Source organism: Arachis duranensis, chromosome 8 (assembly GCF_000817695.3).
Source record: "Arachis duranensis cultivar V14167 chromosome 8, aradu.V14167.gnm2.J7QH, whole genome shotgun sequence".
Classification (NCBI taxonomy): Eukaryota; Viridiplantae; Streptophyta; class Magnoliopsida; order Fabales; family Fabaceae; genus Arachis; species Arachis duranensis.
The window spans coordinates 24,091,511-24,103,523 of record NC_029779.3 but is presented as its reverse complement, the minus strand read 5'-3'; the positions used below and the strand labels follow the sequence as shown (position 1 = coordinate 24,103,523).

The 12,013-nt window shown below is 32.9% G+C and overlaps 2 protein-coding genes across 3 annotated transcripts; one reads left to right on the top strand and one right to left on the bottom strand.

Annotated features, from left to right (window-relative positions):
- The first annotated feature begins 2,998 nt into the window (after positions 1–2,998).
- On the top strand, positions 2,999–4,558 carry LOC107461475 (probable peroxidase 26). Its single transcript, XM_016079975.3, has 4 exons — positions 2,999–3,287; positions 3,367–3,549; positions 3,650–3,809; positions 3,904–4,558. Exons 1-4 carry the CDS (start codon positions 3,051–3,053, stop codon positions 4,335–4,337), a joined length of 1,014 nt encoding a protein of 337 aa, XP_015935461.1. The 5' UTR covers positions 2,999–3,050; the 3' UTR covers positions 4,338–4,558.
- A 10-nt stretch (positions 4,559–4,568) lies between these two features.
- On the bottom strand, positions 4,569–9,412 carry LOC107461474 (uncharacterized). Of its 2 annotated transcripts, none has more exons than XM_016079973.3 (11): positions 9,173–9,412; positions 8,743–8,841; positions 8,510–8,613; positions 7,572–8,359; positions 7,322–7,444; positions 7,123–7,211; positions 6,837–7,037; positions 6,126–6,563; positions 5,850–5,933; positions 5,243–5,494; positions 4,569–4,740 (listed from the first exon to the last, which is right to left on the bottom strand). In XM_016079973.3, exons 1-10 carry the CDS (start codon positions 9,344–9,346, stop codon positions 5,453–5,455), a joined length of 2,142 nt encoding a protein of 713 aa, XP_015935459.1. In that variant the 5' UTR covers positions 9,347–9,412; the 3' UTR covers positions 4,569–4,740; positions 5,243–5,452. The 2 variants fall into 2 exon arrangements, with proteins under 2 accessions (XP_015935459.1, XP_015935460.1); XM_016079974.3 differs by having other exon boundaries at positions 4,569–4,736.
- Positions 9,413–12,013: the final 2,601 nt, after the last annotated feature.

Below are 12,013 nucleotides of genomic sequence, written 5' to 3'. Positions count from 1 at the left end.
CACACACCCCAAGTCCAACTAGGCAACTTGTACTACCTTGGCACCTTGCTTGATTACTACTCTTCTTAAACATAAGACTGTTATGTGTACAAATTACAACACATTTAGAAAAAGCCCCTTTAATTAGCTTTGCTTTTGCTGCTTAAAATGCCTTTATTTTAAACTCGTTTTCTAATTTCTGGGTCTGTACTCTTTGCTTGTTTTTTATGTTTTTTTTCTTCTATTATTTCAGTTTTTATATATAGAGAAATTCTTAGACACGATCATTTTTAATATTTTTTTGTTATTATTTAGCCCGTATAAATATTAAATTGTAATTTTAATAATTTATGTGTGTAAAATTTAAAAAATATAAGTGTAAATTGTATTAATTAATGTGTGCAAAATTTTAATAAATATAGGTATAAATTATATATTTCTTATATACAAAATATTGTAAATATGAATATAAATTATTACTGACTAAGTACTGGTCAAAAATAATAATATTTACTGGTCATGTAATATTGCTTTGAAAACACTAACATATCTACTCATAGAAGAAGAAAATTACTATCCATGAAACATAAACTTTTGCTAATAAAATTATCCGAATTCAAATAAATTATTTGAAATTTCCAAATTACCCTCTAATATAACACATCTCTAATTTCTCATCTTATTCCACGCCACCACTTTTTCAATCCCAAATCCTACTACCACCCAAACTCTTCCTCACCACCACCCTAAACCTCAACTACCACCATCACTCAAAACACCTCCCGTGCCTCCAACGAACTTTCCAGAAACAATGACGCTAACCTGGCGCTTCTAGTCTTCCCTGATTCTATATCTCTCTATATTTTTTGTCGGAAATCCGATTACCCCGACCGTGTGAAACTCCTCCAGTGACGCCATGACAGGCTCTTTTATAGCATGCCTTAACTTGGTCCAATCTATGTTGGGAATTTCGAGTTCGAAAGCGGACCAAGACCATCCAAAAAGTGATTGAATAAGTTTTACCGAATTGAATTTAGAGAACGAAAATAGAAAATGGATGAAATTAATACCGAGATGGTATTCGCCTTTGATGTAGCCTATGCGGTTGTCTTAGTCATCTTCCTCGACGGTGCTTAAGAGAGTGTAGATTAGCGATAATCCTTCCATGTCTATGGTGTTTGTTGATATTGTTCAAGACTAGGATATTGTTGGAATCAAAATAAAATTCTGCGAAAATTTTGGGTTGGTGGTTGCAGAGTGAAGAATTTTGGGATAAGAAACTAAAGGCAATGGTGAAAGCTAGAGTTTTGTATTCGGGAATAGAGAAGAAAGAATTAGACACCACCAATAATGCTATGCTGTTCTTCACTCACTTAAACTCCCTCTATCTCGCTCTACTGATCCAATTTCACATTTTTTTATCTATTTATTTTAGTTTGCATTTCTGATTGAATTACTAATTTCTATGATGCAACACAAAAATTCATACTATGGTACACTTATAGAACATTTGGAGTTCCAAAATCACAAAGGCTTGCCTCCGGAGATGGCAGCGGCGGCAATGAAGATGCACCTCTCCGCCGCAGCGTCATTTTGTGCTAATCGGTCAAGGAAGCTTGCGGATTTTGGATGACGGCAGTGAGAATAGTAGTTGGGGATGAGAGTGGTGGTGAGATTTGAGATTAAAAAAAAGTGGTGGTGAAAATAAGGATAATTTAAGGGTTTTAGGTGATTTTTTAGTATTTAAATAATTTTGTTGTGTAAAACCCATAATTTATAGGTAAAAATAGTAATTTTTTTTTATATAAATAGATATGTCAGCATATTCAACTTTCGTAGATAAAAATAGTAGTTTATTCAATAAAAAATTGTTATATAGTTTATATATCAACCAACATAATAACATATTGCATACAGCTAAATTAATTTCATTTAATTTTCCCATTGTCGAGTTAATTATGTTCCACGACCTGGCTAGTTTTTTAAATTTAACTTTTTTTTTCTTATTTTTGGATTTTAGCCATTAATTGAAATCCCCACTATGATCCATCTCGAAGCATACCCCCTACTTATTCAACAGTCAAAACCTTTGAAACTAAGTTCCCACAAAGCAAAACATATATGCATCTTTACTCTAAACTCTAAAGTGCGTAAAATAAGTAATGACTACAAATATAAACATAATCTATAGACTATTACTTCAAACTTGTTCTTTTTTATTTTTTCTTCTAATGTGCATAATAATAATAATATATAAAATTTTGCTTATTGACTTATTTCATTTACGAAGGTCGTTGATCAGTAACAACTAACAAATCCAGTTACAATTAATGCACGACTATACGAATGTAGTTGTAGTTGCATGATGTAAACTGTAACCATGCCCATAATTAACCAAATAATTAATTGCCTACGTGCCATATGGTATTAGTCAATAATCACATCATCATGGTATATGTATATATAATAAAATAATGCACGACTACACGTTAGAGTGGTTTTGGTAGAAACTTGTAATTTATGTTCTTTATATACACATTATCGATGTGCAGAAATTATTGGATCACAAATAGTTGAGCGTTTCTCGTAATTAGGGAGGGAATTGAAATTTGAAAAAGGGAACCCAAAATCCCAAGTAGAGATCACATGAGAGCACGTTGCTTAATACAAACTATCATGACTTGTGAATGAAGCATAATAACTCACAAATGCACCTTGGTGCATGTGAACAGCTCCATGCCTCACTCCTCAGCCACACGCTGCCCGTAATCCTTGGAATAATATTCTACAACTTCGAGTGATGTTACGCATCCAAGTCTTTTTATGAACCAAGTCCAACCAAGTTAAACAATAAGATTTGGAGTTGATAGATTAGAGAACACAAGGTGAACTAATAAATAATCCAATTGGAATCTCGTTTTATTATTCTAAACTCTCTTCTGTCTTCCATTCTTTGGAAGTTGTCGGTTATGCCAACAGGACAATGTATGTTTACTATATAAGGTAAACGTTGTTGGAAGTACTAGACACATAACAAGCTATTAAGGTTACTCTTAGTTGCATAACACAAAATGAGGAAAATGAAGTGCATGGCTTTGCCCTTAGTAGCACTTGCATTGTTGAGTTTGTTTCTCATAGCAGATGCAGCTGGTGCACCTCCAAAGCCCAGGTTGCAGTGGCATCACTACAGGAACTCGTGTCGTTATGCCGAGGTGTACGTCCGCCACGAAGTTGAGTTGTTTTGGAAGAAAGATAAAAGCATTGCTCCGAAGCTTGCTCGCTTGGTTTATTCAGATTGTTTCGTCCACGTATGTCCTATTTCCTTCTCTCTTTATCCGAATCATCTTTGTTGTCCTAAACTTATCAAGTCACATTGTTGTTGACTAGGGTTGTGATGCGTCGATATTGCTTGACGAAGGAGCCAATCCGGAGAAGAAGGCGCTACAGAACCAGGGGCTTGGAGGTTTCACATTGATTGACAAGATCAAAACAGTGCTGGATTCGCGATGCCCCGGAGTTGTCTCTTGTGCTGATATACTCCAACTTGCTGCTAGGGATGCTCTGAAACTGGTAACTCTTTTCAACACCCACTTTGTATATTGGAATGGATGAAAAACTAACACAATAGGGGGGGCATAAAAGTAATCAACTTGAGGGTTGATGTGAACAGGCAGGTGCACCAGGTTATCCAGTTTTCACAGGAAGAAGGGATGGCATGAAATCAGATGCTGCATCAGTAGACCTACCATCACCATCCATCACATGGCAACAAGCTCTATCATACTTCCAATCAAAGGGCTTGGATGTACTAGACATGACCACACTCCTAGGTAAGACAAGCGCACAATAGATACACAACAAAAATAACATCCTGATAACTGTGTTCTTATTATGAATGTGTGTGTTGTTTTGTTATCAACACAGGTGCACACTCAATGGGAAAAACACATTGTAGATATGTTGTTGATAGGCTGTACAACTACAATGGTAGTGGAAAGCCAGACCCAAGCATGAATGCTACTCTTCTTAACACCTTGAGAAATCTATGTCCACCTAGAAAGAAGGGAGAACATGACCCATCGGTGTATCTAGACCCAGAATCTGGACCCCATTACAGCTTCTCAGAATCATACTACAAGAGGATCTTAAGGCATGAAGCTGTCCTGGAAATTGATCAACAATTACTGTATGGTAATGACACTGTACAGATCACTGAGGAATTTGCTGCTGGATTTGAAGATTTTCGGAGAGCTTTTGCCGAATCAATGTACAAGATGGGGAACATCGATGTTTTAACAGGAAACCAAGGAGAGATACGCCAAAATTGCCGATATACAAACAAGGCCAAAAGCAAATGAGTGCAAAGTGATATCTTGTGCTGTTGATCAAGGCTTGCCCAGTTCTAAATTTAAACATAATTGTTGTGTTCTCAAGGTAAAGAATAAAACATGAATAAGTAAATGAATTCCAACAGTTCAAGAGAAGTCACTTGAGAGAAAAAAAAGCTCTCTGTAGCACGTATAATAATTTCTTCTGCCAATATAACCATTCCAGTTGTTATCATCAACAACAATGATCTCATCCTATGGCAATAACAGAAACATGTATGATTTTTTTTTTTTCAAATTTAAGAGCTCAACCAAAAGGTTAAAGAAAGAAAATTTGTTCGCATAACATATGCAAGTATTCAACACTGCAAATTGATCAGACCCGGGTGCAACCAGAGTGATGAAAAATCCCCTCCTTCAATCTTCACACTGGCTACATGAAGAGGAAAGAGAAAGAATATAACATAAGCAACGGAAAGAAATATTTAATATGATATTCCTAACAGGAAAACAATTATATTCCTCACATAACATACTTCTCACTAAAGAAAAAGGGGGTTATTCAGGGATTTTTTTTAATTAAAGAAAAAATGAGGTGGGAGGATATGCTGTTTCGAATCTATTTAATATTTGTAAACAAAATCTCTAATAAATTGCAAAGCTTGCAGATTCTGCCCTCCAAAAACATTAAATTGGTTTCAAAATCTCATCAGCATTACTGATGAAGTTAGTGAATCGTCCAATTTGGATATTCTCTGGTGCTCTTGGTGACTGGATATTGTTTAACTCAGCAACTTAATGTGCGTAATTCTGAGAAAAATCAGTGTTTTTCCGATACGATAGAAAACTGTACAAATTCCTTATTGGAGTAGATAAACTAAATTCCTAGAATCCCTTATGCAAACAAAATATAAGGCAGAACAAAGTGAAATTACCTTGTAAAAAAGAGTAGATTATAAAGGTACAACAGCTGGATCAGCCTCCAAAAGCAAAAGCACTTTACACTAAAACGTTTCCCATCCAAAGTGGATAAGTAATGCCTAACAAAAACATTATACTCCGATTTGAAAAAGCAGAGTCATTAAAATGATGCTCTGCGATTCAGTGCTTTCGCTGCAAGGATGTATTTTTGAAATGATATTACCCTAGTCCTCTTTCTCTGGAACATACTTCCTTTTCCTGATAACCTGCCAAAGGATGAGACTTTAATATCAGCATCAAGGAATGATAAACTCATAGAGTTGTGTATTTGGTGAAAGCATCACTCAAAACCCACTGCACAGAACTATAACAGAAGAAAGATTATTTGAATTTAAGTTTCCTTCCATATAAAACATCATAAGGAAACAAGAATTAGATCTTTTAAGCATTCTGTTATCCATCTGCTTCATTAGAATGAAATAAAGATGAAAAACACATTGCTGCTGTACTAAAACAAATTGTTTGATCAATAAAAATACTTTTTTTAAAAAAAAAAAAAGCATATCAAACATTCACCAAACCAAAAAATAATGGAAAGTTTGCAAATATTAGGACTCTCACCTTGTTTAAATATTTCTTTCGGAGCTTAATTGCTGTGGTTATGCATCTTTTTACATTGATCTTCAACATGTTGTCATTGAATATCTGTAAATGGAACATAAAATTAGAAAGACAACATAATTCACACGAAGCAAACAGAATAAGGTAACCAAACATAGACATTATTAACATAGAAAGCAAAAATAATGCAACAGCATTTTAGTTATTCCACTAAAATACTAATATGATGTTCATAATAGCAAGACAACTGGGAAAAAAAAACATCAGTGGACCTGCCTTTATCATATCATCAAAGGAGTGGGTTTCTCGAATGATCTTCTGGCGGTTTAAAACAAGAATTGCTGCAACGCAGAATATAGACAACTCATCATTTCCTCTCCTTTTTGAGGAAATTGTGCCCATTTGAACTCCATGACGACTTGGCCAAATAGACCTCGCCAAACCACAAAAGGCATAAGATGATAGTGACTTTAATTTGACATCAGATACAGAGTGATCAGTATTCACATGATTGGACTGCAGGCTGGCATTTTTGCTATGATTTTGATTGTGCTTAGATTGAGAACCACTCTTCACGCTACCATCACCAGGATCTGCACTTTCTTCTCTCATATCGTGAATTGAGTCTCTGGGTAGATGTACATCCAATGCTTTCAGACATTTCTCTTTTAAATCATATGCCAAGGATTCCTCAAAGTCAGCTGCCCACATCATCTGTCATTATGCCAGAGCACTGAGACTATGTTTTGACAAACTATACCAATAATGTATCAAAAGGATTTATTATAGCAAATAATCTAAAACTAGGATCATATTTCACTTATTTCCAACATCACCAACCGTATCTCCCCCCGCAGAGGTGGACAAAGAAGACAAGTGTTACTCAAAGATTAAACTTTAAGGCTTACATTTTAATTGATTTGTAAGAACTTGAAAACAAATAATGGGATTCTCAGGTGGAGAGAACTGGAAGCATAAAGCACCAACCTCCCACATTGAAAGAGACTCTGTAAAGGACAACTCCCTCCGGAAAAGAACTAGCAACATACGGAACGCAAAATGAAGGCTTTCAGCACCAATTTTTGCCAGGTGCGCAAACATTTCCTTGTCTGTCATTTCAAGGATATGCCATATTGCACGTAACTGCTTCATCACCCTAGTTGGCCCTTCCATTTGAAAATTTTCTCTCTGGATTTATGTGAAAGGAAGCAAGTTAGCCACTGAAAATAAAACGATGGTAACTTTGTTGAATCTAAGCTAAATTTGATAATACCATTCTCCTTAAAAGCATCTCAAAACACCAAAATGCATCTGCATTATCCTCAAAGATAACGACAAAAGGCGACAGCAAATCACTCATACCTGAAATCCGGTGTCAGTGAAAAGAATGTAAGTTTTGGTTTCCAAGGTCAACGTAACTTAGAGAGAATAGATTCATAATCATGAAAAAATTCCCAGGAAAAAAACACAACCTTGACAATACCCTGTTGCAGGATCAACCCAGGCATAAACAGCAAGAATATCAGACATCCTAGCTAAATTTCTCCTGTCCTCATAAAATTCAAGGTGGCTATCTGTCCTCACAACATCAACAACTGGAAAGGAACAATCTCATTAACTAGAAAGAAGAGCAGTTTTAATATATGATGTCATCAAGAAGAAAACCAATGTCATCTCAAACTAAAGGGAAGACAGGGGAGCCACAACATAAAAGATAGATACCTATCCTGTGCAAGGTCCAAAGCCACTCCGATACCTTGTCTTCATTGGCAGACCATCCCTGAGCAATTGAGGTGTTTATAATTGCTGGCTGTGGTACATCTGATATTTTTAGTTGATTAATCATCCCCGATTCATAAACTGGATTGGAGGACAGAAATTCTGGTTCATCATCTTCAAGTGAAGCAATCTCAATTTCAGAGTCCACAGCATGCAAGGTAGAAAGTGGTTGTTGACCATTTGATTCAATAACTAAGTCTTCATTGTTGCTTATTTGAAAACTATGCATTCTGCCACCTTCAAAACTTAATTTATGTTGTGCAGAAAATTTGTCTCCATGCTCAATGTGTGACCATTCATCTTTACCACTCTTTTCAAACAGATTAGTGACAGGTAACGGAGGAAAATCAAAACAACTGTCAATCTCATAATGTGATGCATCCGATTCTCTTCCAAAATTTGGGGAACTGCAGTTCTGTTGAACAGAAGAATTATATGTTGCAGTATCTGTGCTTGTTCTCAAACCAACTAGTTCAACACAATTATTGGAGCTCTCCTGTTGGCTTGCATTTGCTGCCTCTGTACAAGTAATGCTCCCATCACTATGTTTTCCTACTTCAATATTATTATTGTTAGAAGTCAATCTTCCTATTTTAGCTTGTGGTTGCCGATCATCTCTAGAAGAAGTCCTCATATCCATAACTTTGGATCCGACAACATATGCCAAAGAACCAGTTCCAACACTTGAATGCATCGCTTGGCATTGTTTAATCAAGTCCCTATAATGTTCCCTGTAAGGAAAGACCATCAGAAATGTCCATAGTAATAATATTAATAATTATATATTCAAAAACTCAGAAAGATGCAACACTGAATGAAACAAGATCAATTTAACATCCAGCAACTGATGAAAAAAATGAGGAGAGTGGATGGACCCTAACCTCCTAGCTGCTCTCAAACTTCTCCGATACTCGGTAGTGCTGCTCAGTGCATAACAACCAAGTAAAAACTCCCAGACTTCAGGTCGTATGGATGGATCTACACCCTAATGTAAATAAGGGATTAAGAAAATGAAACACATTACAAAGATCAGTATATCATTATGATGTTGAAATACAAGAAAAAGAAGAAAAAGAGGGCAAGGGGAGCGAGCCATGAATAGGTAACGACATACCCCAAGCACAATCAGCTTTAGTGCCTTCTGGAATCCAAACAGTTTCCCTTCACTATCAAACATAGCTTGCCATTTGTCTGGCTTAAGAACTCTGTGTGCCTGCTTCGTATCAAACAATAGACCTTATAACAAGAACAAGACTTCCTTTTTTCTACAGTAAACAACAATATCTCCTGAATGCTGAGCAGTTCAAATGAGAAACCAAGAGGAATCTCCACTAATACATGTTTAGTTTACATAATAATAATGCTGAAAGTGGCTAAGAGTGCGATCATATAGAGAGATAATCTAAAGTGGTTCTAAAATCTCAATATGCATTTCACTGAATCCACAACACAACAGTTCACAGTTGAATTGAAAAACATGCAGGATTCTTCAACAATTACAACAATGGAAATCAACATAAACAGCATAAATTGAAAGAACAAACCTTTACAGGGGAGTGAGATAGGCATGGATCCCCAATGTCCCGAACGATGGAACTCACTTTCCTCAAATTCACACTGCCAGCTCTTCCGCCGCAACTCCATTGCCTCTCTTCTCCACACATCACACTCTTCTCCCTCTCTTCCCTCTTACCCTCCTCCCCAAGCTCCACCACCATCACCGCGCTCAACTACTAACTAAGATAAAAATAAAATAAAAATTTAAAAAGACAAAAACTTCATGCACGTTTTTATGATGTCAAGACAAATGGTGAAAGCGAACGCAGAATAATTCGTGCTTTGCACAGAGAGAACGCGAGATATAGTTGCCGATTTCTCGGTTCTCGACAATTAGATGGAACAGGGAGGGGAAAAATGGCGAAAACACGAGAAATTCAAAAAATTGAGGAACCTGTTTCAAAAATTGCAAATTAGAAATTAGAATCGAAATGGGAAGAGAAGGATGCGTTGCGATCTATGCTATTGAGAGAGAGAGTGAATGAGAGAGAGAAATAAAAGAAAAAAGGAGGGAAAGGGTTTTTCGGGTTGAGGTAGCGGTGGAGCTCCACGGTGGCTCCGTCGCCATTATTCGCTCTCAAAATAACAATGAGAAAGACCGTTTCTTAATTTCTTATTATTTTTTCTTTTTATTTTTAATTATCTTGATAATGAAAAATTGCTTTGATTGAATGTTACTGCAACGAAAGCGAAATAAGAGTTTCTTCTAGAAGGTCAATATTATCATTAACCATTTTGCCATGCTTAATTAATTTCATCTGTCCTATAGTTTTTTACTAATTCATATTTTATTGTTAACGTGATTCTGCTTAGATACATATATAGTCCGTAATCAAGGCCACAAATCTTTTCCCAAAGATATCATAATCATAATCATTAAAAATATCTTGTGCCAAGCGAAGATAATAATAAAAAATTATTTAATATAGCAAGTATTTATGTTTTGGTCAACTAAATCTAATCTGTTGTTTTCGATTTTGAATCAACACTGTACACAATTTAATGATAATAATAAGGATTTAATTTTTGATATATTAATTGTATAAAAGATTTTATATTATATTTATATATTTAAATCATTTTTAATTAACAAATTTGAAAATTAGTTACATGATAATACACCATTAATTATCTCTTATTTATAAAACTTAGCATGAAAATTAATTTGTAATAATAATATACAGAGAAAGTATAATGAATTAATTGTTAGTTTGATTATATTACGTATACATCAATATTAATTATTAGTATAAAAAATATTAAAATATAAATATACATTAAAAATAATTTAAAAGAGTTGACTAATCTTGACTAAAAAATTAGTTTTCTAATACTACTCTAATATAATTCCTCATGCTCATAAATTTCGCATCAAATAATTATAGAAAATCAACATTATAACCATCTATTTTAGTTAATATTATAACAAATTATTAAACAAATTCAATATAAAATTTACTAAAATTAAACTTTCGTTAAGTTTAAATTTAAAATATTTTTATTTTTTAAAATTTTTTATTTTTTTTAAATATTAATTATACAATATTTGCTCGAAAGAATTTCTCCATGGCATACATAAACCATATACAGAGTCAAGACTTAGTCAATGTCGATGCGACCAATAATCCAATAATAATCAATAATAACTAATTTAGATTTTGTCGAATTATTATTTCACTCCTTTGTTTAAATAAATATTAAGATTTAAATTTTGTCTTCTCTATGTAATAAAACTTAAATTCACAATAAATTAATTATTGACTTATCTTATTAGACTAGAAGATATTGTGGATAACTACTATAAAAAAAATAAAAATCAATAATATGATTAAAAAAAATACAAAAAAAACTAATATTGTGGATAACTACTAATTTAGATAATATGATTCACCTAATTTTTTTTTTGTTTTGAATGTTTCTATTTTTTTAGGTTTTAGAGGATTTTTTAATAATTTTAGATGTGTTTTTTTAGTTTCATTTTTTAAAATATTTTGTTAGAAGTCTCATTTTGTTAGGTTTTGAAATTAGAAAAAAAAATTTAAATATCTTGTTTTTGTTAGGTTGGATATTTTTTTTGTTACGTTTTAGATATTTTTTATTCAAAAATTTTAAAATTTTTAAAATAATTTTATATTAATTTTAGATGTTTGTTATTGTTTGGTTTTATATTTTTTATTTTGAATAATTTTTCATTAAGTTTTAAATTTTTTTATGATAATTTGAATTAGAAATATTTTATGAATGTCTTATTTTTGTTAAATTTTAAATATTTTTTGTTATGTTTTGGATGTTTTATTTTATTAGGAATTTTTAAAATAATTTTAAATGTTTATTATTATTTGATTTTAGATATTTTTAAAATTTTAAATATTTTTTATTCAATTTTAGATGTTATGATAATTTAAATTCACTTTGTTTTTAAAACAAATTTCAAAAGATAAATTATTAATCACCTAGTCAGACTATATGATTAAAATTAAACAGCGCAACTATTTTCATTTCGGTTCGTTGATTGTGTCATACAAGTTTAGTTAAAACTTAAAAGTTGTATGTTAAATGCTATCGTTTCATTAGCATAATGGAAGTGAACTTTTATTTTATTTTTTTCTAAAGTTTCGAATACGAATTTTATTTGCGGTACAATTTAAATTAGATATATTTTTTGAAATTTTGATCTGATTTAATTTCAAGTGTTTTAGATTGAATTGGATTTACAATTTTATAAATTAAAAAAATTAAATATATATTAATAAATTTTAATATTAAATTTTAAATAATCAATAATGACATAACAAATTTCAATAATATCTTATTTTAAAAAATCAAGA

Coding starts and splice junctions, on each gene's coding strand:
- LOC107461475 (XM_016079975.3), top strand. CDS start 3,051: ATGAGGAAAATGAAGTGCATGGCTTTGCCCTTAGTAGCACTTGCATTG. Junction 3,550..3,649: donor CTAGGGATGCTCTGAAACTG/GTAACTCTTTTC, acceptor TGATGTGAACAG/GCAGGTGCACCAGGTTATCC. Junction 3,810..3,903: donor AGACATGACCACACTCCTAG/GTAAGACAAGCG, acceptor TTATCAACACAG/GTGCACACTCAATGGGAAAA.
- LOC107461474 (XM_016079973.3), bottom strand. CDS start 9,346: ATGGTGGTGGAGCTTGGGGAGGAGGGTAAGAGGGAAGAGAGGGAGAAG. Junction 7,445..7,571: donor TTGGACCTTGCACAGGATAG/GTATCTATCTTT, acceptor GTTCCTTTCCAG/TTGTTGATGTTGTGAGGACA. Junction 7,038..7,122: donor AGATGCTTTTAAGGAGAATG/GTATTATCAAAT, acceptor ACATAAATCCAG/AGAGAAAATTTTCAAATGGA.